The following is a 27,174-nucleotide window of genomic DNA, read 5'->3' as shown; positions in this document are numbered from 1 at the left end:
AAGAAAAAAAAGAGGAAAAAGGAGACAGAAAAAAAAAAGAAAAGGGAGGCAGAAAAGAAAAAGGCAGAAAAGAAAAAAAACAAGGAAGAAAAGAAAAAAAAGAAAAGAAAGAAGAAAAGAAGAGAAAAGAAAAGAGAAAAGAGAAAAGAAAAGAGAAAAGAAAAGAGAAAAGGGAAACAAAAAAGGGAGGTGGGAAAAAAGTGAAAGAAAAGAGGGAGGCATGAAGAAAGAAAAAAGGCGCAAGAAGATGAGTGAGGTGGGGAAAAAAAAAGAAAAAAAGGGGAGGTGGAAAAAGGAAAAGAAGGAAATGGTCATGTGTTGTCTCTGGGCAAATTCATGTTTTTGCTCTAGCTGGATTGCGTCACCAATATTCAGAAACTCCTTGTAAAGACAAAACAAATGTTCTTTAACAGTTATAAAAATATTCAAACATGCTGTAGATTGGTTTATTTCACTATATTCTACCTTTCAATCCATTCCCATTCAGCAGACTTGGATGAAAGGGAGGTCTGTGACAAGCTTTCTAAATTACCTGTCAGAATGAGGTGACAGGAAGGAGACATCAGAGAAAGCACAAAAGATGTGACAAGACATGGCTGGGGTGTGTTCTGTGGTCTTGAAGAAGATTGAGGTGAAACCAAAGAACTAATGATCTGAATTAAATATACATTAATGTCATCCTCTCCTTTTCTCTTAAATCAAGGAACAAACATAATAATACAGAAGTGCTGTTTAGGAGGACGTATGCTCAAGATGTTTGAGAACCATAGAAATTACAGTAAAAATGGAATCTAATCAATACACGGGTACTGGAAAAAAATTGATTTTTTTTCTGCTTAGTCTTAATGACCTTTCAGCAGGATTATTTTCTATTATTTGTTCAGACAAATGCATTATTTTGCCGTATGCTTATGCACACAGATAGGACATGCAGTGTGTAGCAATACACATACTTAAGAGCAAGGCACTTAATATTGGGCGGTGTTTGTACCTTTCTGGTATTCTCTCTATCCATCACTAGCCTCATTTCATCGCCTCCACTTCCCAAATGAGTACATCACTTTTATGTTTGCTAGCAAAAAGTCACTATCCAGTGCGTTCTGACTGATTGATGAGCCACAAAGTAAAACAGGCTGAATAACCAAATACACATTCCCACAGCAATATCATTTAAACAATTACATTGGCCTCTTTTATGATATATTTGTAAATTAGGTTCTTCTGCAGTTATAATTAGAAGGTAGAACAGATGGGGAAGCAGAGTTTAAAGGCCTTAAATTTTAAAATAACCAAAGCTGCCAAGTGATCATTCACTATGAAAGGATGCACCTTCCATTAAGCTGGGTTTTTGCTGTGCTCTGATAGACAAGATAGTAATGAGACTGTAAAAGCTTTAGTCTCAAGGGTCTTGCTTTACTATAACGGAACGTGGGCAAGGAGTGGCAGATTGGGGGTAGCTCTTGGTACGTTGTCACCTCCCATTTTAGTGTATTCCAATGAGTCGCTACTCTCCATCATCATCAGGATTAACCTAGTGCTATTTGCAGAGAAAAGAAAATTATATATTCCTGTATTGACTATTTAGGTAATATTAATGGTTTTGACAAGTTCCATGCTCTCATTCAGGCATTTGGTAGAGTAGGAAAGACAGGGCAACAAAAGAGATTTGTGAGATTTATACCAATTTTTAGGGGTTGAAAGAACTGAAGGTAGAATGGAGTACCAGCACATCTTGCAACACAAGTCATATTTATGTTCACTCGTCATTGCACAGGACTTTCCACATCTGGTATGAAACATGAGTCAAACAATAAAAAAATACATTTTTAAATCAAAGGAATATTCTAGCAATTGCTTATGTGGATTTGAACACGAAAAGAAAAATTGAAAAAAAACCCAGCAGTATAAGATTGAATCATTTATTTCCTTTCTGACTATTAGTCATTATTTTGCATTATGTTTATGCTCCTTGAAAGCTCTAGTATTCATGACTTCAATAGGAGTCATATCCTATGTAAAGTAAGTTTGGTGCGGGTTTAAAGAACAACAACTCTTTCTCATTGGCTGCATGTGAAACCAACGCTTGCTTTTGTGAGTTTGTCTTTCTGTGGTCAAATCCAATTCACTTCCAAAATAGGCTAAAAAAAAAAAAAACACCACTCTATAGCAAGTAAGTGTGCCCAGCAGGGGATTTGTGTGCAATAGCTGTGTAGAGACATTTCCTTACACACCAAGTGCCTAGGATAGCCCCTGGTTGCTTGGCACAGTCTTGTGGCAGCATGGTGAAAGCCCAGCTTCTGCAAAGCTCTTACCACTCATAGCAATGAAACATCTTACCACTCATAGCAGTGAAACATGGATAGAGACACAGCATGAGCAGAGATTATTTCATTTTGGACACAGTCACCAGCCTGCTTCAAAGTTCGGGAGTGTGTGTCCTTGGCTACAAACGAGGTACAAACACTCCCTCAAAAAGGTGAACATCCATTGCAGATGCTGACTGTTTGATCAGCGTACTGGTCCAAGAGAAAGGGGCAGTGGTAAAACATGATTCTTTTCAGCAAGAACTATTGCTGCCCACTTAAAAAAAAATGTACAAGAAAATTTCCAGGTTTACTTAGCTGCTAGTGGTATATGGCTGCAAAAAAAAAAGTATACTTTTCCTTAAGAATGCATTAAAAATCATCCAACCCATGTCTTAGAGAACCATGAAAACAGACAATTCCCTTGGGTGAATCCTTTTTAAAAATTAGGCCCATTTATCCCTGCATTGATTACAGAACTGAGAAAGTAGCTGTTTTAGAACCATAATCCTTGCCAATCTGTACTATTGTATAAAACTGGAAAGGTCGTGTTAATGTTTATTTAAATATTTACAAAGATAGGTCTTCCTACATGTTTATGCAGTTGGCACTGATACACTTTTTCTATTTTATACTGTACTTAAAAAAAAAAAGCTGATTTTGTTATGTTTAGGATTATAAATGAATATGTTATAATGTTATTCAGTATATCTAAGCACAGCCTAGAAGAAAGCCAAGAAATAACTGCTCTACTTCACAATTTCTATGAAATTACAATGTAGTTGCTGTTCTCCAACAGCCCAGGAATTTCATGGCCTAAAATAATGCAAAGAATGTAATCAAAGTCATTCTAATCTGTGTATTTTCTGTCCTTTATACCACCTGCCTTCCCAAGAGATTCTAGCATACATTGATGCCCTGTCCTCAGCATATTTCTCAGATTCATCTTTCTCATATCATATGAAAGGTGAAATAACAGATGTGCCCAGGATTCTTGACACACACCGCTCTTTCTAAAACGAAAAGTGTTTTAAACAGCAGCAACCACTAAGTTGCAGATTGCCACTGCCAAGTATTGCCTTGCCAGGAAGGCACTTACTCAGGCATTGGCTGTGGCAGAGTGTCACACAAAGGCTATTCACTAAAGGATGAAGAAATCTGGCTGATTAGTTTCAGAAAATAGACCATTAAAACCACTTTGAAACTTGATGAAATAAATTGTCTCCATCAATAGGAAAATTTGCTCCAGGAAGCCCAGGTAGCAACTGCAAAAAAAAAGAAAAAAAAAAAAAAAGACAAGTTCTATCCATAGCACTTGCAAGAAGCAGAGACTGAACAAGGGCTGCTGGAAATCAGGCTTATTCAAAAACTCTACACACTTGATGGGACCCTTCTTGTTCCCCTTATTATGTACAGTAATGCATTTGTATACTTTGTATTCCTGACACAGCATGGAACAGAGACAAGAGAAAACTTGTCATAACCATTTTTCATAAAAAATTTCAAAATAAATAGAAGAGATCCTCTACATAGGAAAAAAAAAACTTTTTCAGCATTGTGTAGGAAACTCCAAATTTGCATTAAGGCGCTGGAATTTGTGGTAGAACTGAGAGGCATAACATGTTGAGCAAATACAGAACTGTGTTCCAGAACATGTGTGAAGTGAGAAATTCCTAAAAAAGGAAAAGTCATCAACCTATTTTCCTAAGCACATATTTGGAATAAGCAGTTTGCAAAATTGTGTTTGAATTTGTTTAAAAAAAAAAGTTCAACTGAATACTACTTTTTTTTTTTTTTTAGTCTCTTCAATTGCAGAGATCATGTTCTATTTGTCTGGTAAATCTGAACATATAAGTTTCATGAACAAAAATATTAAATAGCATCTTTAGCGTACTATTTAATAAGATCAGAAAATCCGTTAAGACCTTTTTATGTGTTTTGTTTAATACCTTGCTATCAGAGACAAAACCCAAAGGTTGGTTGCCTCTGGAAATGGAAAAGTCCCAGGAGTCTTGCAGTCGTGATACTCCACACACTCTTAGCTTTCAAAGGTGTCACAGACCTTAAACCAATTCCAGTCTGAATATTCACTGTACCATGAATGGACAAGTCTAATTTTCGCTAGGAGGAGGTTAGGGAGGAATATCATTGTGGAAAATTTTAAAGAAGTGTCAGCTTTTTGAAGCTACTCAGAGGCTGGATATGCCCATGCACCTCCCAATGGAGAGGGATTCATGAACCGAGAACACACAGCGTGGTCAAAGCTGTCTTCATTGCCTGTGTATATTTGTCCTCAAAAATCATTTTTGAGAGAGGAAAAACTAGAATTCTTTTGTCTCACTGAAGACTCCAGGGTAGGAGATAATTCATGGTGATTCAGGTGTCATCACTCTCCAAGACTGCTCATCCTGTTAGAGTAATTCCTTCGCTAACATTCTTCACCTGTGTTAGGCACACGTAAACCCTGGTTAGACTTTCATCCGACTTCTATAAGTGTAATCTAGTTACCTCTCAGGAGGCCCTGCTACAAGAACAACACAGATTCTAGGGGATAAAAAAAGGTCACACTTGCTCATAACTTTGATCTTTTAACCCATTAAAAGTATAAGAGAACAAATCCCTTAATCTTACAGTAAAAGGGTCAGTAAATTTGGAACTTTTCACGAGAGTGACCCTTGGCTTTTTGTTCCTGCAGCAGTTGTTACGGAGTACTGACAGAAAGCTCTTTGAAACAGCCAATATGGTGGATTTTAAGTACGCACAAATTGTCTAACACAGGTTGCCTGTGGGGCCAAGTTCTCTGCTGTCCTCAGTAGAATCAGTTTAACAGAGACACTGCCTCCATAGAGCTATTAGAAACACAAAACCATCACTGTAGCAAAACCTTTGAAGAGGAGAATAAAGATTGGTAAAACAGAACAAAATGCTGTAAATCATTAAAAAGACATAAATCAGAAGCTTCTGTGTGTATTAGCTGATCAGACCACACGGATTTTTAGGGAGCCACTACAGGGCAGATGAAAGCAACACGACTAGGATTAGTATACTGAAGATGAACAGAATTTGAGAAACACAGCACCCATTGCAATGGTACCTCCATTTCTCTCAGCGTCCTGTTTTAACCTCCCCACACACCTTACACTCAAGCTCTCATTCCCCTTTCCAGACCTTTTCATCAGCTGTTTTAGGCAATTTCTACCATCTTACCAGGAACTCCTCTCATCTCTATCACTGCTACCAATTCCCTTCCCTGCATTAGACCCACTCTGTGATCATCAATGCATATTACGCAAAAGTATTTTGCACTTCGAGATATAATGCCTTTGAGATTATATTATATCGCTTTGAGATATAATGCCTTTATATGCCTAACTTGACATAAAATGCCTTTACTTGATAGATTAGTAGAAAGAAGCAAAATATAAGACAAGAGGAAATGAGAGGCAATGTGGATGGAATAGGGTGAACAAGACTGTTACTGTATCTTGTGGACAGCAGCTGCAAAATTGGAATTTATCACTTATACCTATCCTTATTAGAACCACAATCTCCTTAACATTATAGTTTCCTGGTTTTAAGAGTTATTTCCTATATTTAGAATGTCAAACAACTCATAATTAGGTATTTTTTACTCAGTATATCAAATGCCCTGTTTGAATCTATAGCATGTAATTGTTTTCAGCACAGGAACACGGTTTCTCCAAAATACTTGGTGATAAATGGGAGTTGATGATCTGCTGCAACTGCTGGTGCTCTGTTTTTCCACTAGCTGGAAAATAACATTGTATTATTTATGTTGTATTCTTAGCTTTAAAGGCTTTACAAACAAAAACTAATCATCCTGCCATCTTCTGCATTCTAAATATCCAATAGTCCATTAAAACTATGATCCTCTGAAAAATCACTGTAAATCCTAGATAAGCTCTTGATACAAGACAAGGCAGATAGTGGCCCTCCTGATTTTTGTGTTTGCTGATGGTGTGATATCGAGAAACACAATATGCTGCCAAGATCATTTTTCTAAAGAAAAAAGCTCTTCACAAATCTTAAAGAATCAGGTTTACTACCTGCCATAAATAATGCAGCATTTTCCACTGAAGAGGGTAACTAACATGAAAGCTACAGAAAATCATTCATCATAAGTAGAGACAAATGCTTCTTAATTTTTCTGATCCCATTTTAACCACCAAAACTGGTATTTACAATGAAGGCCTCTTATGAGCCTCAGATCTATTTTGAGTCCACACTGTGTGGCATTTTTATCTTAAAAAAATAATAATCAGAAAAGAGAAGGATTTTTGTATAGGCATAGGAGGAGCTTCACTACCAGAGACGTGCAACAGTCTGAGACATATTTAAATCTGATGCTATGAGGGGGTATATAAGGGTTATAGGTTATATATAACCTCCCTATTGTCCTGCCTAACACAAAGGGCAGGCTGCTGCCTTGGTGCTGTGAGATCTGGAGAACCACGGCCGCTTCCTTATGCGCCTTTCATTTACTTAACATTTTTTTGCTCTGTATTTAACTTCATAGTGATTTGCTCTTTTCAGGCATTTCTGAAGCATTATTTTTCAAACTCATGTTCCTTCAGCTTTTCCATGTCCTTTTTCCATTGCCCTCAGGCATGTAAGACAGTCCTTTATCTTGGCCTGTCAACTGCCAGCACCTGCAGTCCCTCCCAGGAGAGACCAGCTTCTTGTCTCTGCTGGTCCTGCCTCACTCCCCCAGTCCCCTGAGCTTCTTAGATTTTGCTGCCGTCTGTTTTCTCAGCCTATTCTCCTTTTTTTTTTTGAAGGCTGCCAAATAAGATCACTAACAGATTCTACAAATTCACAATGATCAGGTTCCAGTTTGCATCTCCACTGCAGTCACCATCAGTTGCTACACACACTCTTCTACATTTGCCACCAAAGATCTGGTTAAGAGATCCCTAGATGTACAGAAGGCAACACACATAAAAGGGTATAAAAACTATTGTTCTTACTGTTGCAGCAATTTTTAAGTTTTTAAGTTAAAAATATTACAGTAATCATAAAAATTATTGCCAGATACTTCTATACATTTCTAATATTTATCTCTTGAGTTTTTGTTGACTTATGCTTTCCTTTCGTTTGCTGATGACACAATTGTGCAGTTAAGAAATCTCATTTATCTTGTAAGCTTTTAACTAGTTCCCTTTTGTAACAAAATAGATCTGCTGCGAATTATTTAGGAATTATGCGACCGAGCATACATATAGGAATTTAAAAATACTTGCAATCCCTTATGCACTTGTGTTCCTTCAGTCATCCGTGCACCATAGGATTCTAATGAGATTTCAAGTACTGCCTTTCTCCTATCGTGCTTATATTAGTCTTGTCTAACTGCAATTTGCAGACTCGTGGTCATTTGCTGACCTTGGGCTGTTGTGGATTTTTTTTTTCTTCTTTTTTAGAGTATAAGCTCAGCTCTGACATCCCTCAGAGCATTTCATCTTTGGCCCAGCACATTCCTAATCTATACGCTGGCACTTAGAGGCCAAATTCTTTGGCAATGTATGTGCTTATTCCTAAATGGATGCTGATACTCAGCTATATCTTTCTTCAACACCTTCTATCCCTCAGGCATTTTTATTGTTCTTACACTGCTTGTCTGATCTCTGCTGTCGAATGTCTTGTAACATTATGCATCTGAATTTGACAAAAAAAAAAAAAAAAAAAAAAAGAAAAGAGGCTATTTTTACTTGCTGGCAGTTTTTAACAGTTATTTTTTGCTTTAGTGCATAGCCATTCCTATAGCCAACATTCAGCCTGAGTATGAAAAAGAACTTCAGGTTTGATGATATATATATTTAAGGCTCATGTCCATTCTATGAACTTCACGTTATTTCACCTGAAGAAGATATACCACTCTTGTTATCTGGATATTGGTATCCTGGTTTATGCTTTTATTTTTTCCAGAAAGATAGCTGTAACCCTAGCCATATTTCCGATCTATTTGCCAACAAATTCAAATTTATCAAAAACACTGCTGCCAGTGTCTGCTCACACATTTTGTAAACCATTTATGTTCCACAGTTAATCTCTGTTTGTACACAGGAGACCTGAAATAAATATCTCAGCCCTAGTTTTGTTTCATTTTTAAAGGGAAGCACTATCCAGAATAAACACCAGGAAATCACCTCAGAAATAATACTTAAAGTTGGAACCACCATAATTGTGTCACAGACAATAGGCTGAAAGAAGGGACTCTTCATAGGGACAGGAAGAACAGCTGAGCAACCATAGGCAGTAAGTAACTTTGTCCACACATTTATCTCCATTACTATTGCAACTAAGTAAATAAATAAACAAATAAATTCAAGGGGAGCCCTTCTTACAGCCTAGCAATATTTGGAAATAATCTAACAATTTTCAAGGAAACAATTTTCATTTTTTTTCACAATGGTCCAAAGATTTGAAAGTCTTGCTTCAACCACCATTCTTAAGAACAAACAACATACTGGTATGGCCCTATTTATTCCAAAACTACCGCCCATTTTTCAAAAGGATTTTATATACTTAGATATAATATTTTAGTGTGTCATATTGAAGGCATACAAGTCTGTATATGTGTATTGATGCTATTTATCACTACTAAAAGTTATATATTCTTTATCATTCATACTTAGGAGCATTTCATGATCTTGACTGCTACTCTTTAAGCAAAAAAATACATCCCATCCCAGCCATTTTGAACAACATAACAAATTGCAGCATCATCACTGTCATGAAAACTCAAGCACAGAAACTTCTACCATGCTGTGCTAAAACATCTTCTAACTGCAGATGATACTGACAGCAGCTTGTCAGTGGCTGGCCTCAGCAAAAGCCATCTGGATGGGACATGGCACAGTAATTTCCTCTACCATCTCAAAAGTATTTGCAGCTGAGCTCTTCCTTTTTCCAACTTAAGGAAGTAGTTGAATGCTTCTTATACAATAGATTGTCAACATCCAATTTATTTATTCCATACAGTATCTGAACATATTGCATACCATGTAAGCTCTGCAGTTTACATTTACCAACAGCTGTTTTTCTTTCTGGAGCAGATGGTATATTGAGTGCACCGTGACATAATTCACATTTGCATTATCAGTCATGAATGCTAATGCATTCCGTAAACAGAGCTTTGTGTTTTGCTAAGACATTTTTAATAGCCATGGCATCTTTGTAAAAAATCATTCAGCTCAATAATAGAATCAGTGAACCAATTTTTTTCTCAGTTGCAGAGGCACACCTAAGGGTAAGATTTATCCAAAAAAAAAAAAACCCCAAAAACCTACAAAGCAAAAAAACAAAACCACAACAAAAAAAAACAGGCAACAGAATTATTACCTTTGTTTCATGTACATTTACTTTATCCCGTCCTTGGTGGGTAAATATTCAACTTCCCAAATGGAATTACTTTTGTAAGACTTTCTAATTTTCTAAGCTGTGAACTATTGCTGAAAAATAACTTCCTAGAAAGAAGGTTTAATCTGTTTACTTTGTGCATTCCACACAGGCAAAAGTAACTGCAACTGAGTAATGCTGCTAGATAATACCAGTAACTTCACCTTTCATGGGCATGACGATGGCTGTGCTTGAACATAAAAAATCTATATGCTTTGGGATTTTATTCTTAAACCACCTTAATGTTTTCATTAGTTTGGGATCCTACAATCTAGATTGCCTCCAAGAAGTATGTGATTACTTATCCTAGTAAGTAACTTTCTGAAAGGGCATTTGTTGAATAGCCTATGCAGGTCTCAGCAGTTTTCAGTTTCTACAGTGTGCAAGGTATATTTTCATATAATTGAGCTCAGTTTGCTATGAATATGACAAGAGATTTTTCTTGGTTCAAATGAATTTCTTACTGTCAGATTTTTTTTCTTCCATCAGTTTCATCCCACATAGATATTCAGAGTACAAACCTGCTCTTTCACGGGTGTACGTGAACACAGTCTCCTCTAAAGACAACAGCCTTACATCGATTTAAAATCAGCACAATAGAAGCAGCATCAGGCTTTCTGATTCAGAAACTTTAATTCTAGTTTGTGCTAGATAGGAAGAAAAATCTTCTCATACCTGTGAATCAATCATTGCCCCACACTCTGCTGCTGGTAGGTGTCTTAAAAATGTGATTTTGTTTGTTTTTACACAGACAGACTATATTGTGCTTAAGGAAGCACCTTGAATTCAGGAACTCTTGTACAAACTGTGAAACAAGCCAGGTGAGACAGAGAACACAGCAGTGAGGGGACTACTGCTGCGATGGGGCCATGCAATTCCTGATAGTACTTCCTTGATCAGCCTTGTATTATGACCAAAAATTTAAAGTGGGAATTTGAGTTTTACAATAAGGAACTCATACAACAGCAACAACATGAATCACACGTATAGAGGATAAGAATTACAAGCATAAATTTCTGTTCCCATGGAGAGCCTGATGGTATTCAAATAATCTACACTTGTGACTGATATATCAACATAATGACTTGCAATTATGTTGCCTCTTTCTTTTGTTTTTAAATAACCTGCTATTTGCAATGAAATTTGTCTGACACTCAACACTATAAGGCTGTTTGATCTTTCTTAAAAAGATGAAATGGGAAAATTAACATTTTTCCCCCTCCACCAGGAAGAGATTTGGAGAAAAATGTTCTAGGAAAAACAAAGAAGTAAAGATGTCATGCGTGGGTAATTTTATATGGTGATGCAATTTTCTTCTTCATTCAATCTGAATCACACTTAGCATGGCCTTCCATACAAATTGTTGAACACATTTCTATATTGATACTGATCTGGTCTTCTAATGCAAATTTACAGCTTTCCTGCTCTGTTATTTCAATCAAAATCTCTCTGGACTTAACAGGTATCAGTTTTTTAGATCTTAGGACCAGCAGTTAGTTGGGGAACAAAGGAAGTTCTGGTGAAGAATGGAAGGGCTTATCACAGGAAAGAATTATATGTAACATTATTCTTTTTTATATGGTAAACCTCTGCCTATATCCTCTGCTTCAGAGATTATTCTCTATGCTCCTCCCTTGCAAAATTCATTGTCTTTTTGTGTAACTTACTGCAACATGAACTTTCCTGTGAAGTTCAATGACTGCAGTAAGAATAATTTTAACTGTCAATGTTACTTCCTGATTTTATAAGCTATTACCAAGTTTCTAGAATCTGGAAGCTAGATACCTCTGAAACAACTATTCCCTTTACCTGCCAGTAAAATAATTTTCCATAATGGTGATTTGTTACAACCAGTCAATTGAGATAGGTGTTTATCGCACTATGAACTTTTACACCATTCATTTTTCTTAGACTCTATTAACATAAAATAATTCACCTGAATTCTTAAGTAGACCTTAATTACTGTTTTATTATTTTGCAACTCATAATAGCTTATCACTACTCACTTTCACTATTCTTGCCCATCTACCTTTGGCCATCTTCTCTCTAAACACCAAGTTTCCCTCAGTTTGGGTTTGCAGCATTTCCTCTGTGCCCGTGTTAGCAGGCGTAAGAAGTGCTTGCCACATCTCACCAAAGCTGCAGGAATCTCTGCAATATTAAGTTTAGCAGTAACAGCTCTCCCTAGTCTTCATTCTTCCTCCCCACACTCAAGGTAGTAGAGTACTTATCCAAGGTTTATTCTTTTTTTATGTTCCTATAAAATCTGCTTTGCTAATAATTTTGTGTGATCAACCGAATTGAGTCCAAATGCTTCTTAGAGGCACTTTTGGGTGTTTATTTGTGGTTTGTAGGCATTAAAACATATCTTTATCGTCTAGTCAGGATTGTCAAGGCAGCCATCTGTCTCTAACATTTGCAGTGGAGTGGCCCACTCATCTACACTTTCTTTCTCACTTGGGTGCTTTTGAAAGTCTTTCCCTGTACACAGACATGTACCAGAGTAGCTGGCAGCATTATGTTTAAAATATCCAATTCATTAAGGCCTCATTATTTGCACCCGATGAAAATTTGCTTAATGATATTCAATGACATCCCACATTCTTATGATGCCAAAGGAAGCCTCTAGGTCCTTGGGGCAAGTAAGTAGAGTGAAAGGGGTTGCAAGTCCCATTTATCAGAGGGCAGGAGAGGAGAGAGCTTGAGCTACAGCTGTCAGCAGATTTCCCCAGACACCTGCCCTGGTCTCCTAATGAGGAAAGATCAAAATGGGGGCAAGGGAGGGAGCAAAATTAGGATGGGAAGAAATGCCGTTCTTCCCCCAGTAGTCTAGATGTCTTGTCCACCTAAATACTGATATATGTGGTATTTGAATCCTTTTTTTTTTTTTTTTTTTTTTTTTTTATATTGGCACCCTGAAACACTCAAATGATACCATCCATCATTTGTCAGCCCCCTGCAACAGCTACAGTCAGGCAACTAGGAAGGATTTTCAGAACAACTGCTTCCCACTCTCATACCACCAACACACAAAATACTTTCTAGCAGCCTTTAATACACTTAGGAGCTTGGTACAAGAAGACCAAAAGGCTCAAAATTTATAATTTTCCACAAAAAGATCAAAGGTATCACCAATATCTTAAGTTACAATGACAGCTGGGATTTGTTAGATGCAGACAGCCAGGTGGTTTTAGGAAGATCACACTAATCACTATGGAACAGAGTAACACCTGACCCACCAATAAGGCTGCAGGAGGAATCTCTGATACCATGTACAGCTTCAACCAGAAACAGAAGGATCTCAGAGTCCCTGACAGCCCTAGCACATCCCACTCAACTCAAATGTTTCTTTGCAAAAGAAACATTTCCTGGACAATGCCTACTATCACTGGACGCTCTCCACTAAAGGATTCATAGAATACAGGCAAGGATGCTATTGATGGGCCTTGCAACCCATCCATGTAGACTACTAAAAAACTGAACACTTTCAGACTTGTGTCACGAGCAATAACTTCCAACTGCAGAATCACTCCTCCCCACTCAAATATTACATAACCTTGTCCAAACTCATTTTTGAAACTACAAACTTCTCTCACTCTCTATACCCAGCTGTGAAGACAGTTCTAAACTACCTTGGTTTGGTGATTAAAAAAATACAAAGGTTACTATTTTTATCTTCAAAGTGCTGGGTAAGGTAAATTATCTCTCCTCTGCATCTTCCCACCCCTCTTTTTAAGAGGTTGCAACTACCAGTTTCTGGAATATAGCCCACAGTCCCCTGGCAGACAAGTCATGCATTCATTCAAAATGACCTTCCTTGCTCTTTTCTATTAGGTGTTAATGAATAGCCTCCCGGAGAGAAAAACACATTGAAGCAGACTAGAGACTTAGGACACTTTGCATATAGTGTTTGTTCATAAACTAAACAACGTCTAAAATCACCTTACTCCAGCAGAAAGTCTTTGCTTATTTAATAGAAATGCTTCTGAGCTGATTTTATGTTAATGTTTTCCCCTTATAACTTCAACATTAATGACAAAGACACTTTGAAGCGTAGCCATTTCTGGAAACCCCTCTGAACTAGAGCACTCAGTTTGGAGAGAATGGAACACGAAAACCAGTATAACATGGAGCAGTATAATGCCTTGAACAATCCAAAGAAAAAAAAAAAAACCCAAAAAAACAAAAAATAAACACATTAAAAAAAGACCCAAAATAGCAAACAAGGCAGCACTTCGAACTTACCAGCATGTGCTGCAGTCCTCATAGTCCATCGGCAGAAGTGCCCTGGCTAAACCAGGTGCTCTCACTTTTGGCTGTGGCCCTGGGCTTCTGGGACACGTGTTCAGGAGCAACCCCAACGCAACCCCAGAGTTTGTCTGTGTTAGACACTGGTATGAGAAAATAGGTTGGGTTTTACGGGCTAGCTATAACACACAGTGCCTAAAGCTTTTAAATATATTCAAGGATTTAAATCATTTAAATACATTCAAGGGTTTGAATGAGGTTCACAAAGGGCTGGTTGAAGGAACCCTGTTCTAGTTACGATTTGCCTTTGTGTGAGGTGATACTGGAACAGAGTATATTTGGCTTTAGGCCACGAAGTACTATAAATTGATCTGTGTTTTGAATCATGAGAAAACTCCCTTGAGCTTGAGCTGAGAGGACAGACTTTGTCCTTTTTATTTTTTTTAATTTAAAAATTATAATAATTTTCACTATTTTGTTAACCACTACACATCCACAGGGATGGTAAATGCTAGCTTCTCACTGCTACTTACATTGCCACATCTGTAAAATTATAAAGGGAAGGAAAGGAGAAGGTTCCTGTTTCCTCTGAAGAGGCAGGTGTGAGCAATTGCCAGGTGTGAAAATCAATCAGTAAACAATTTTCTACAGGCCAGCAAGGACTGAATTGTGAAACTGGGAGTCCTCCAGCACCTATCTCACTCTCCATGACCTCTCAAAGATGGTGGAGAGTGTCTTTGCAATAATGCCTGCCAATTCCCTCAGCATCCACAGGTGCATCCCATCTATGCCCATAGGTTTATGGCTGTCCAGTTTGCCTAAACAATCTCTAATCCAATCCTCCCCAACCAGCAGAAAGTCTTCCTCTCTCTTGTATTGAGCTTTGTAGTTCATGAGGACTAGCCTTAGCAGTAAAGGCTGAAGCAAAGAAGGCATTTACTATCTCTGCCTTCTCTGAATCCTGTCACCAAGGCACCTACCCTGTTCAGCAGCAGGCCCACTTTCTCCCTAGTCTTCCTCTTTCTGCTGCTGTACTTGTAGAAGCCCTTCAAATTATCTCTAACATCTCTTGCTAACTCTAATCCCAAATGGGCCTTGGTCTTCCTTATTGCATCCCTGCGTTCTCTGACAACGTTCCTGCGTGGTCTGATCCTTCTTCCACATTGTGGGATCTCTTTTTAAATTTCCCAAGAGCATTTTGCTTGTCCACACAAGACTTCTGCCTGCTCCCCCCGACATCTTGACTTCTTTCTTGGAGGAACGCACCAATCTTTTTTCTAAGGAAACATCATCAGCTAAAATGAGTCACACCTGATGCATCCTGATTAAAGTAAAAGGCACTTAGCATAGCTACACAGCGGGAGTAAAGACTGCTTGGTCCTTTGAGTAAAATTACACATTAGAAAGAAAGGGGAAAAAAAATAAAAGCTTCAAGCACATGTACATACACATGCACACAGCCCAGCTAATTAGCTGAATTTGGAAGTGAAGAGCTCTTAAGCTCTGGTTCAGCCCTATGCATGATGCATACACATGATGCACACACATAATACTTAAGGGCTCCTGTTTGGCCCTTAAAGGCAAAACTCGTGGCATTTGGCTCCTAGCTGGACTGACAGCCTTTCAAGCCGAAGCTTACCTCAATATAAGGTTTTCAGGGCTCTCTATCTTCATTTGTTTATGTGACTCTTCACTTTCTTCAATTAACCTATTAACCCCAAGACCTGATTAATCTATTTCACTCAGTGGTCTATTTGTGGTTGTTCAGAATTTTAAAATGGAAAAATCTATATATGATGAAAGAAATTTAATGTTTTTTTTTCTTATTTTTATATATTTTATATATATATTTTATTTATACTTTTATATATTTTTCTTCTAGATGTGAAGTCACTGATTAATTTTTAGAGAGTTAGTATGTAGATGCTTATAAAACCAATGATCCTTCTCTTCTTGCTGCTTGCCAAATTGCCTTGGCATAGAAGCAGGGGAGGAGAGATAGACATTTTAAAAATTAACCTCTAGGGACTTTAGCACTTGTGTTAGTTTGATCTGATTTGTTTCTGATGAACCCATGTTATCAATAATTTATCATTTTATTTTCCTCTAGGTGCTTAAAAAATAAAGTCTATTAATCATTCTAACAATTTAATAGGTATTAGGTGTATTGATCTGAAATTCTCTTTCCCTCCTGCCTTTGCAGACATCAGTCTGCTTTTCCTACAAGTATCTGACCTTTTCAGCCTCCTGCCCACCCCACCTGTGCTCCTGGAGTTTGGGAGCACCATCACCATTGATTCCAACAGTTCCACTACAGTGCAAGACGACTTGAGTACTTTTATGGATCAGGTTGGATTGGGATGCTCATAACAAGCTGTCATCTTCAGCATCAGACATTCTTGATCATCTAATATGACCTCCTGTCTAAACCTTTGCTTGATAACCATAATTCTTGGTCATTCTTGATCCAGTTAGTAATCCAGTTCTTCATTCTCTGTAAAATATATTCTAAAAAAAGTTAAAAGAAAAAAAGGAAAGAAGGAAAGAAGAGAATAACTGCTATGCTGTTTTTTTTTTTCCAAGCCTGAAGGATCTGACAAAATCTTCTCCCTCATAGTTGCAGTTATAAATAACACACAGGCAAGATGCAAGTTGGACATTTCAAATATTCCTTTATATAGAAATCAGAATGTTTGATAGTTCTTTTGCCAAGCAAGGAGTGTTTTTAGATAAAGTACCAGAGCTTTTGTTCTCTTGCATCAGGACTGAAAAAATCACATTACTGCTTAAGTGTCAGCATCCTGATGCACAACATAGAGAAGGTGCTTCACGTATCAGCATGATAAAGCAGGAAGCAGCGCCAGTGCTTTCTAGTTAGAGCAATTTAGAAAGCAGTGTTATATTTCCAGCTCAGTTAGCAAAGCTGTACTTAAAAAGGATGAGTTTATTGGCACAGGCAGGAATAAAATTCCATGCTGTTATCACATTTTCCTCCTTCCCTGGCTTAGGTTTTAGAATGGTTTACAATTCATTCCTTTTAAATATCCATTTCCTGATTGAATAGGACCAGTGAAAAAAAGATCATATCTTTTTCTTGGCTTCAAAATGTTCATATAACTATATTTGTAAAAAGAGTCTTACCTGTTTTTCTAGTAAAAACATATTATGCTTAAAGAATTTGAATTGCATATAAAATAATATATAAAATTATAGAAAGGGTTCATAGCATAGCAAGAATTTCTTGCTGTAAGCATGGTAGAGCCATTTTTGGTTAGCTTTCATCTCTCTTTTTTTTCCTCCAGAATTGTTTCCTTTGGAAATCTCCCTACAACCTATGAGCCAGATGGCAGTATCTATTGAACAGTGCAAAAGTTTTACTTCAAAACTGATTCTTTGTTTGGAAATAGCCTTCAGTTTTCCACAGTCACTTGTGGGCCTGACCCTGTGGCCTATAACACTTTACTCAGATTAATAATTCCTTTAAATTGAATGAGGTAATTTTAATAGAGAAGATGAGATAGAATGCAGGATGTCAAAACTGTATTGTACAAAATTTAAGCACTGAGTATATAGAATTTGATAGGTTCAGGGGGTTTTTATAGGTTTTATAAAGTGTTTTTAATAGTCCAAAGTCCATAATAATGTACTCATTTATCAGAAATACAGCTAGCACCTATTTGAATAAGCAGAAAGGGAGGGATTGCATGTAAAAATGTACACTGGAATTTTTATTAATACTTGTACTGTATTATCTACTGTACTAACAATACGAACTTCCTATTTCATGTAATTCATCATGTAGGTAAGCACTGTATTTCTAAACCTTGGCATATTTTAAACATATGTAGAACCTTCAGGGGAAAATTGCCATTGTTTGAAGATGGAAGGGCATTACTGTCAGTTGTAATTGCTGTGCATGGACTCTGCTATTTTTTTCCCTATCAGGCCAAGCTGTGAAATTGGCTTTAACAGGGAAAAATGGTCAGTCACTTAAGAACACAATTAGTTGACTAGCCATGGTATTCCCAATCACCTTTATTCTAAAAATATCAAGTGAATGGCCATTAAATAAGTATGTGTTCAAATAATAAATGCCCATGTTCATTGAAGAATAAATGTATTACAAATTGGTCATTATCATCTCTATCACAGGAGCTACTTGAAGTTTTTGAAACTAAAATGTCTCATTGGAGTACTCTCATCAGAAAAATGGTCTCACATCCAAGATTAATTTCTGATCAAAAAGAGGAAATGCCATTCTAGAACAACCAAATATCACAGTTAAGCTTCCCATTCAAATGCATTTAGCTATTAATAAATAATCAAATTTCCAGTAATCTCTTTAGAGTGCAGACAATTAAAAGCATCGACCACAGAGCAGCTTCACAGTTAAAGCAGTTGTTTTGATATAGGTCATGACTCAAATCCTTATTCAAAGGACATCACAACATGAATCATCTTTAGTCCAAATTAGTACCCTGAGTTGATAAAAAAACTTTCCCTAGAGCTGCAAACTTCTACTAAATTATTCTATTTTTCTTTTCCCAAATTCCTGCAGATGTCGTGTTTTCTAACTCTCTCAGAGTTTTCTCCAACTTGTTTATAGTTTTTGTAGCACAATGCCTCAGCCTGGACAAGTATTACAGCTGAAGCCTCATCTTGCTGAGAATGCCAGAATAATTACTTCCTAGACCTTTAAACTTTATATGCAGTAGCAATTTTATATATGGATTCAGCAAAATACTTAAGAAATTCAGTTAAAGCTAAGAATGTACTTCAGTAATTTTCTGAATTTTATCCCAAGTATCTTGCATTATTTAAATATTGCCATAACTGACAGTATTTTAACAAGGAAGCATTATATTTACAGTAATTGTAAGTTCATACTCCAAGCAAAAAAAATCTCATAGTCTCAAGTTATCACTGAAAAAAAATTCTCCAAGTTCTACTCCACTTTATGAAACTTCAGTGACTCAGAGTTAAAAAATTGAAAGGAATTTTTAAGAATTTAAATTTTTCTTTTCTAGGAGCATCAGCATGTATAGCAACTAGTAACTAATGTATTTTTAAAAATATATAGCTGCCATAGATACACATGTAGCCTATATCTCTAATGTGGACTGGGAATTAGGCACAAAGATCATTGGTGTCTAATGATGAATGTACAGTGGCAAATGACTTTATGCGTTTCTTTCCCATGGTTCGACATAATCCAGGCCAAGATGGGCAAAGATTTCTTCCTCACTTCCAGCTTTGAGAAAGATCCTCTGTGAAAGAATTAAAAAAAAGTAGTCAATAAGGGTCTTGGAAGCAAATTTCAATTGATGTTTCTGCTGTTTAAAAATGAGGCTAGATTTTGACAGTTCTATCCATACTATCCTCAACAGAATACATTCTCTTCATTACTATGCTCAAGGACAACAGTGAAGTGAGAAAACCAGTTAAAAATAGTTCTAATACCGCAGAGCTTTTCATTACTAATGTCTGTTTTACAACTAGTTTGATTTACTTTTTCAAATCTATGTGCATAAGAATAAGAACTAAAATAAAATATATTTTTCCCTGCCAAGAAGGTAAATAGTTTGACCTTCTTAATAAGATCATTGGTTTCTCTTTCTTAGAAAATGAATTCTATAAGTGAAATAAAGGGAATTTGAACTATTGTGCCTCATTTGTACTCCACTAGAACCTCTTACGTTGGGGGCTAGACTAGAGTCTACCACATATTGCTAGAGCATGAAAATCTGAAAATAATCACAGAGCCATAATGAATTTCTGGTTCAAAATATTGTCTGTTATTGTGCTTTTAAAGCATAAACATTTGTGCATTTTATTTCAAGGAAGTTTAAATAAAAAAATATGGAATAAAATTATCTATGGAAGACTCACTAGGGGAATTCTTTTTCATATAGAAAGGGGGAAAAAAAGAAAAGGAAAAAGGAAGAGAAAGAGGGGGGAAAAAAGGAAAAAAAAGAAAAGATTGAACACTACCCTTTAAGTGGCATTACCAGACATGTTTCTTCCTTACCTCATGTTCTGGGAGGACAGGATTTTTTTTTTAATTATTCATTTGTAATTGTTTTAACACTATTATTATGAACAAGAGAGGCAATCCATACATACATTATTGAGAAAAAAAAATGGAAAGGAAAAAAATCTTACATCTGTAGATGTATGTTATAGATCCTGTTAATAGAAGCACTTCTTATCTCTGGAACTCTAAATTATATCCCATATTTTTTGTTCTGTCACTTTATATATTTCTGCAAGCGCAACTTATTTCATTTGCTTGGGAAATAAGGGAAAATTTGACAGGGAAAATTTCTAATACAAAGTAGCAGATACTGAATACTATTCAGTAGCTATAAGCCACCTTTCTAATTGAATCTCTAGCTGATATCTGCCAACTGTTTTGGTAATGTAAGTGTTATTAATGTTAATACTAACCTATTATTTTCCTTCTTTGTCGATCTATGCAGAGCTTAGACAGTGATATGAATTTGATTATTGCTTTCAGTTCTGTTCTTTCTTCCTTTTCCCTTTTGTTCAAGAGAAAAAGTAACTAATGAACTGCCTGCCCAGTTGTGAATTTTTTGCAGCTTCTTACTGATATTCAAGTGCCAAGACATGTCTGATCAATATCAAGCAAACCAAAAAATATATCCATCTATATGTACACACACATACTCTGAAACAGCTAGTATCACTTTGCTCTTATCCAATTTAATGAATTCTGCTCTTTCAATGGGTTTAAATATTACATTTGTGGTTGTAAACATGACCACTAACTACGTTTAATATAGAATAGCTGCCATCCAAATCTTTTCAGATGTGGACTGCTACTTCTTTTTCATTCTGGCGTTAATGATCAATATTATTTTCATTAAAACAGAACCAGAGAGTGAAGATACAGAGCTAGCACTATGTGAGGGTTTCATAACTAGCACTGCCGAAGTTCAAACAGTTGTAGCACCACTACTGTTGTTTGGTTTCCCTTCACATTTTACTGCACTGAAACCAGCTAAAGGAAACTACTAATCAATAGAGTAGATTTCTACTTTTATACATATAGATTGGGATAGGCCAACAGTGCATCTGTCTTTTGAGGGCCAAATACTGATTTTATTGACTTTGTATACCACACACATGTATATTATTTGAGAGTTCATTTTTGAATAAGTCATAGAAAATCAAGCCCTTTCAAGTCCAAAGAATTTCATTCCACTTTTCGTACCCTTTTCACAGAGCAAACGTCTCTGTTGCTGTACAGCAGCAATTCAGAGAGGATGCAGTCATACCCCAGGGGGTTTCATTAGTCTCTAAAAACCTGTGGTATCGTGGAGGAGGCAAACCTCCTTTTTTTGCAAGAAACCCTGAAGGCCATAATCATTAGGGTCCCTGTGGACTCTTCCTGGCATACTGCTTCATCAAATAAAGTGGGAGGGAGAGAAACATGGACAGAGTATTGCCAACAATATTATCTTAGCAAATCAGAAAGGTAGTTTTTGGTAAGGCTTGGCCTCTGGGTAGGTTTTGGGGGATGTCATTAATTTACCATATATGCCATATAATTTACTCTAACCTTTCATTTTAGCCTAATAATGTTACATAGTTTAAAATGGCAACCTCTTACATAGGGTAGTTTGTGATTTGCTCATTTAAATGTGGTCTGCTCTCACTACTTTTTATGTAGAGTATGGCAGGTGACATCCATCTACATTAGCTTAATTACCTTACTATTTGCTCCTCATTTATAAATTATTAAAATGGAGCTATAAGTGGCAGCATGATAATTTGTAATACATGCAGTATACTGCATGATAAATACCAAGCAGATTGAACTCCCATCTCTTTACACGTCTGGAATTATCACAGTGGCAGTAAGCATGACAATGACAAATAAACAAAGGAAGAAAAGAGGACAGATTGTCATTTGAAAAACTGGAACTTAACTGTCCATTGTGCTTGGCCTAAGTCCATTTTAAAAATCTGTTTTGTTGGTAAAGTCAAGTCTAGATGAAAGCTTTTAACAGCAGCATTTGCTTAATAAACCACAGCTAAAGATACTACAATACATTTAAATGTATATTGTGCATCTATTTGTTGCTTCAGAGAAGTGCCCTGTGCATTAAAGACTTTTAAAAAACTTTTTAGGAATAATGTAGAGATGAGGCTACTTATGTTGCTTGCAGTATCTTCCAAGATGTGAAACCACACCTCTAGATATGAAAGGCCAATGGAGCAGTACACTCATACCCAGCTTACAGTATCCTGACAGAGGTTTATTACATGAAAAGTGAAAAGATACTGTTTCTCCAAACATCTGAACCTTATGAAAAGTTATAAATAGCTGAAAATGATTTTATCACAATTCTTATATAAAAGCAGTGGTGCTGTTTGAACTGAAGCACAGTCCTTGTGTGAAATAAATCAATCTTAACAAAAACCACTGAAGGCTGCCTACAGCACTAACAACTTTAGTCCCCCCTGCTTTTCCAGGATAGCCTTTGGTACCGTATCAAGGTAAAATAAAAAATTTGCTTCAGTCACTAGCCAAAAAGCAAGAATGACAGGGTGCCTAGAACAGAACTTAATAAAAAGAAAGGATGGGGGAAAAGCAACGTCCAGCTAAACTTTTTTCAAATCTTAATAAAGTCTTGAAACTGATTGAATAATAATAATTTAAAAAGCCAACTGATTTTTGTTTCATCTTAATGGATTTCTGCAAGAACGTCTCTGAGAGTATGGTGCAGGTGGTGACCTGCTAACTTGGCAAAAGTACCTCCTTGGGAAAGGTGAGGAAGGATGTTGCAAATTTACAGTATTTCAATCACTTTCTGTTCAAAAATAGTTTACTAGCAAAAAGAGATCCTGCAGTAGCAATGTTATACTTTGTGGAAAACATGAATCTGCTCAGAGCTTGTTTAGCAAATACAAATGTAGTCCAGTTACAGCCCCAGAATTATGTAACACAACTGTAGAGAAAGAGTTGCAGCAGATCTATAAGTTCCTGCAACACACTGCACAATAGGAGCCTAAGCACCTTCTATCTACACTGAAAGTATAGGAATACAGCCTACTATCAATCCATTAAACGGTGGTTACTTCTTTGAAAGCATTAGCTCGCTCATTAAGGTAGACAGGATGGTAACAAGGAGGACGGTAATCAGTAACTTTCACAGCTAGCTAAATGATTTTCCAATTATGGAAGACAACAGCAAGAAAAGGAAAGAAAACCTAAGCAAAGCAATTTCCAGAGAAAAACGTGCAATGTGCTTCTCTTATTGCATAAGAAGTTTTAAATCATCGTATTCAGTGATTATGTTGTGTGGTATCAATCTTGTCAGGAAGTAACATGAAAAAAATAAAAAAAAATAAAAAATCAAACTTCTCATTGCTCATTACATTCCTACAACTCGCCAGCCGTCTTACTCCATCAGTAGTCAGGGAGACAATATTCTCAGGAAAAGGAATCGCTTCATGAGAAAAGGAGACAGATTCAAGCCCTAAGGAATCATTCAAAAATTACCCACTAATATCTTTTACTCTGAAAAGTATTTATCTTCATTATGATCAACACATTTTTTACATTTTCTTATTGATGTGAGCATCTTCCATTTACTTCCCTAAGCAATATAACAACCATCAGGTGTTTTTCCTTCCATCTGTTTTTCCATTCTTTTCCTATTTGTTTTTGCAGAGGCTTTGTTCTGAAACAGTGTTGGCGATTTTTGCTTTCATTGTAATTAGGCATTTTGCTAAATATTTATGATGTGTTTATAAATGGGACTATCAACAGTACAATTTCATGATAATTATAGACCATAAATCCTGAAGTACTAATTGTGCTGGCAATGTGAAGGATTTCATCAAGTTCAACAGTAATGTTCCACAGCACTGTGTAGATGCTGTGCACTTTCTCTCTGATGATATCATAAGGACTTTCAGCAGCAAATAATTTGAAGTGCCTCTGACATTTTATTATGCTCCAAATATAAATTTCATGTTTAACTGGTATTTTCTGTAGTAATATGCACATTACCATGCCTGCTTTAATCAGGTCCTAATCCAGCTACAAATAAGATGACAAATAAGTCAGAGGGAAAAACGAGTCTTTGAAATGACATTATAACAAACCATGATTGAAAAACAGTATTACAAGCATTACACATTGACTCAATACCCCCAGGCAAAATCACACATAATGATATTGATGCAAAATAGTGCAGTGGAATTTGTTTTAATAATTCTGGGCATGAATAAATTTTGAATGTAATAGAAACTAGAATCATAAATTCTTATTCCATTTTATGACTGACATGTCCATCCTGTGCTTTTAATCAAAAGTGCCACAGTTGAATGTTTCACTCTGTAACTATTCTATAAACTTTAGCTATTTTTCATTTTAAATTTCTGAACAACCACAAATCGATTCACTGAGTAAAACAGATTAATCAGGCTCATATGAGAATATCCTAGGCAGCTATCCTAACAAAACATTTTCAGGCTTAAGGTAATCCTTCGCCTTCCTACATACAATCAAAGTACTTAATCCAAGCAGCTTTGATGAAAGAGAAACAAAAACACCAGTGCTGAAGAGCTGGTATTTGGTACTTTGAAAAAAATTAAAATGATATTAATATCATTTTTTGGCTTAACTGAAGTATTTATTTTCATTTGATAAAGTTAATCTGTAAACCCAAAACAGAACAGTTCTCCATTTAAAATGACGGATGCATGGTTGCTTTGTTGCAAACTACTAAATAGTTGTATACCTATCTCCCATTACACTTTTAACAATTGCATACATTCTGCAGTTAATGAAGACAATATTACCATTCAAAATACAAGAAAATATTTTCAGTTTTGGGCACACAAAAGGAAGAGGAACTTGGAACTTCCTATCTGATAGCTAGGTTAAGTTTTAGCATATTAAATAACAAAGTCATGTAAACAAAGAACAGATTTCCTTGCAAATAATGGGAATATTAGATTTTTTGCCTCTATAGTTCTCTGACAATCTGCATCCTATCATGAAGGCATTGAAGTGATTAACCGGACTACTTGCTTTTGCAGGTTAGCTATATTTCTGTTTTGCTTGAAACCTATGATATTTACAGTAGCTCTACCATATCAAATACTGTTTATCTGGTTCATTGTATTTCTCTTTATAAAGCTTCAAAGGAATGACTGAAACAAGAAAAATGCACAGCACCCCAGATCTTAGGAAGCACAGTTGAATGTAATTCATATAAGGTTATTATAAACAAACCTATTCAAAAGAATGTTATAAAAATTGCGAAGTCAAAGACCTGCAATTTAAGAAATCCCAGAATGTGGTTGATTGCATCTTAACCTTAATTTTCTAACGTATATGCATTGAGACACAGAGTTCTTGTCCTCCAAAGGCATCTTGCTCTCTTCAATTTTTGTGACGTAGTTAGTCTTTTTACTTGCCAGATAACATATTGTGTCACAATTATTCCTTTACAACACTGATGGGAATCTTGGGCTGCTAATTAATGTAGGACCAACCAGGCAAAGAGCTCCATCTCTTCCCTGCTTTTCTATATTGATTCTAGCCTCGGTCTCACCCCAGATTTCTCATGCAACTTCAGGCTCTACCAGACCACATTCAGAGCAAACGAGGTAAACTCAGTTTACTGAGTTATTTGGGGTAATCAAAAGTTTACCCAGTCTTTGCTCCTGCCTTAAAGCTTTAGCCTGAGGAATCTAATATTTTTAGACTTCAAGCTTCCTATATGACCATACAGGACTAGCATAGAGTCTTTTGCCTGCCTCTTTTCACTTCACTCTCTGTTGAATAAACCCAGTTTGTTCTCCACCTTGCGACTGCCCCTGGGATAGACCCTGTCTCCCCATGTGCTGGGGAGAGTCATTCCCCACTGCTCTGTGCAGCCTCTCCTAAGCTCTGCCCTTGCTCATCCAGCCCATCTTCCATTCTCACTCCCACTCCACACCCCATTTCTCTCTGTCCCTTCACTCCTACATTTTCCAGCTTCCTCTCTACCCAGCTGCTTCTTAATTGGTTTCTCTCTTTAAACAGAAAACATGATGTTACATGTCATGTCCCACTTGCAGTAACATTCCTAAGCACAGGTGAAATCAATAACTTGAAAATGGTCTGCTCAGGACTACTCTAGAAACAAATACAGTCAAAATATTTTGAATCTGTACATATTTACACATTTTAAGAGCTTTCTCTTTTCACCAGCAATCCAGGTTTCACTGAACACACCATGCAAAGGAAACAGCATTTAGGTATATTTATTTTTGTGTTGGGTGTTCAAGTTGCCATTACAAAGGGATTAAATTTAGATAAATATATACATGAATTACAGGCTTTGTAAAAATGACCTATCATATGTGATTTGTAAGACATTTAAACTGCTAAGGGAACACTGGGGAGAAGCACACTTTGGAAAAAAATGCATAATCATTTTTTATTTATCAAGGGTAAAAAGTAGATTAGTTTAATTCTTAATTATTAAAAACAGACCAGGTGCAAAAAGAACAAATCCCCCAAATCCCATATTCAATTGCCACTTTACTGAGAGAGATAAAAGAATTGGAAAGAAAATGAAAGTGTGTGCATCTGTTTACAGTGACTCAGTGTTTAGCTGTAGTAATGATTATGTGAAGAACTCTGATCACATAGGAAATCAATATCATAAACTTTGGATCTTTATGTTTACTTTAGTTTTAATCCAGTCATTATTGCAGCCATCTAAAGCAAACTCTGCAGCTGCAGCATGTTTAATTCATCAAGACGTTCAAGGCTGACTGTCTCACTGTTATAACTTCATAATTTTAGAGCAACATCTGCCAAAATAAGACTATAACATTCAGTTTTTAAAGAATCTTTAAAAATGTCTCCTTAATTCTGCAAAGTAAACTTATGCAGTTATCATCTTTCAGTGAACCACTCTGGAATATACATTTTCAGATGGTACCAAAAAAAAGTAATTTTGAGACTATAGCTATTAAACACACTGTTAAATACACGTAGGGATACTATATGACTTAGAATCATAGAATGCCGAAGGTTGGAAGGGACCTCAGAGGTCATTGAGTCCAACCCCCCTGCTCACGCAGGGTCACCTAGAGCACGTGGCACAGGGCTGCGTCCAAGCGGCTTTTAAAGATCTCCAAAGAAGGAGACTCCACAACCTCTCTGGGCAGCCTG

The 27,174-nt window shown here is 36.5% G+C and overlaps 1 protein-coding gene across 2 annotated transcripts in view; it reads right to left on the bottom strand.

The window, feature by feature from the left end:
- Positions 1–18,769: 18,769 nt before the first annotated feature.
- Positions 18,770–27,174, bottom strand: part of DNTT (DNA nucleotidylexotransferase) — a 73,093-nt gene continuing 64,688 nt past the window's right edge. For both annotated transcript variants that reach the window (XM_026050997.1, XM_026051006.1), the window contains exon 11: positions 18,770–19,234. In XM_026050997.1, coding sequence (XP_025906782.1) covers positions 19,148–19,234 — 87 coding nt within the window. In that variant the 3' untranslated portion in view covers positions 18,770–19,147. The remainder of the gene's footprint in view (positions 19,235–27,174) is intronic.

This window comes from Nothoprocta perdicaria, unplaced genomic scaffold, assembly GCF_003342845.1.
Source record: "Nothoprocta perdicaria isolate Ctin4 unplaced genomic scaffold, notPer1 scaffold_111, whole genome shotgun sequence".
Classification (NCBI taxonomy): Eukaryota; Metazoa; Chordata; class Aves; order Tinamiformes; family Tinamidae; genus Nothoprocta; species Nothoprocta perdicaria.
The sequence above is the reverse complement of the archived record's forward strand: the minus strand, read 5'-3'. Positions and strand labels throughout refer to the sequence as shown.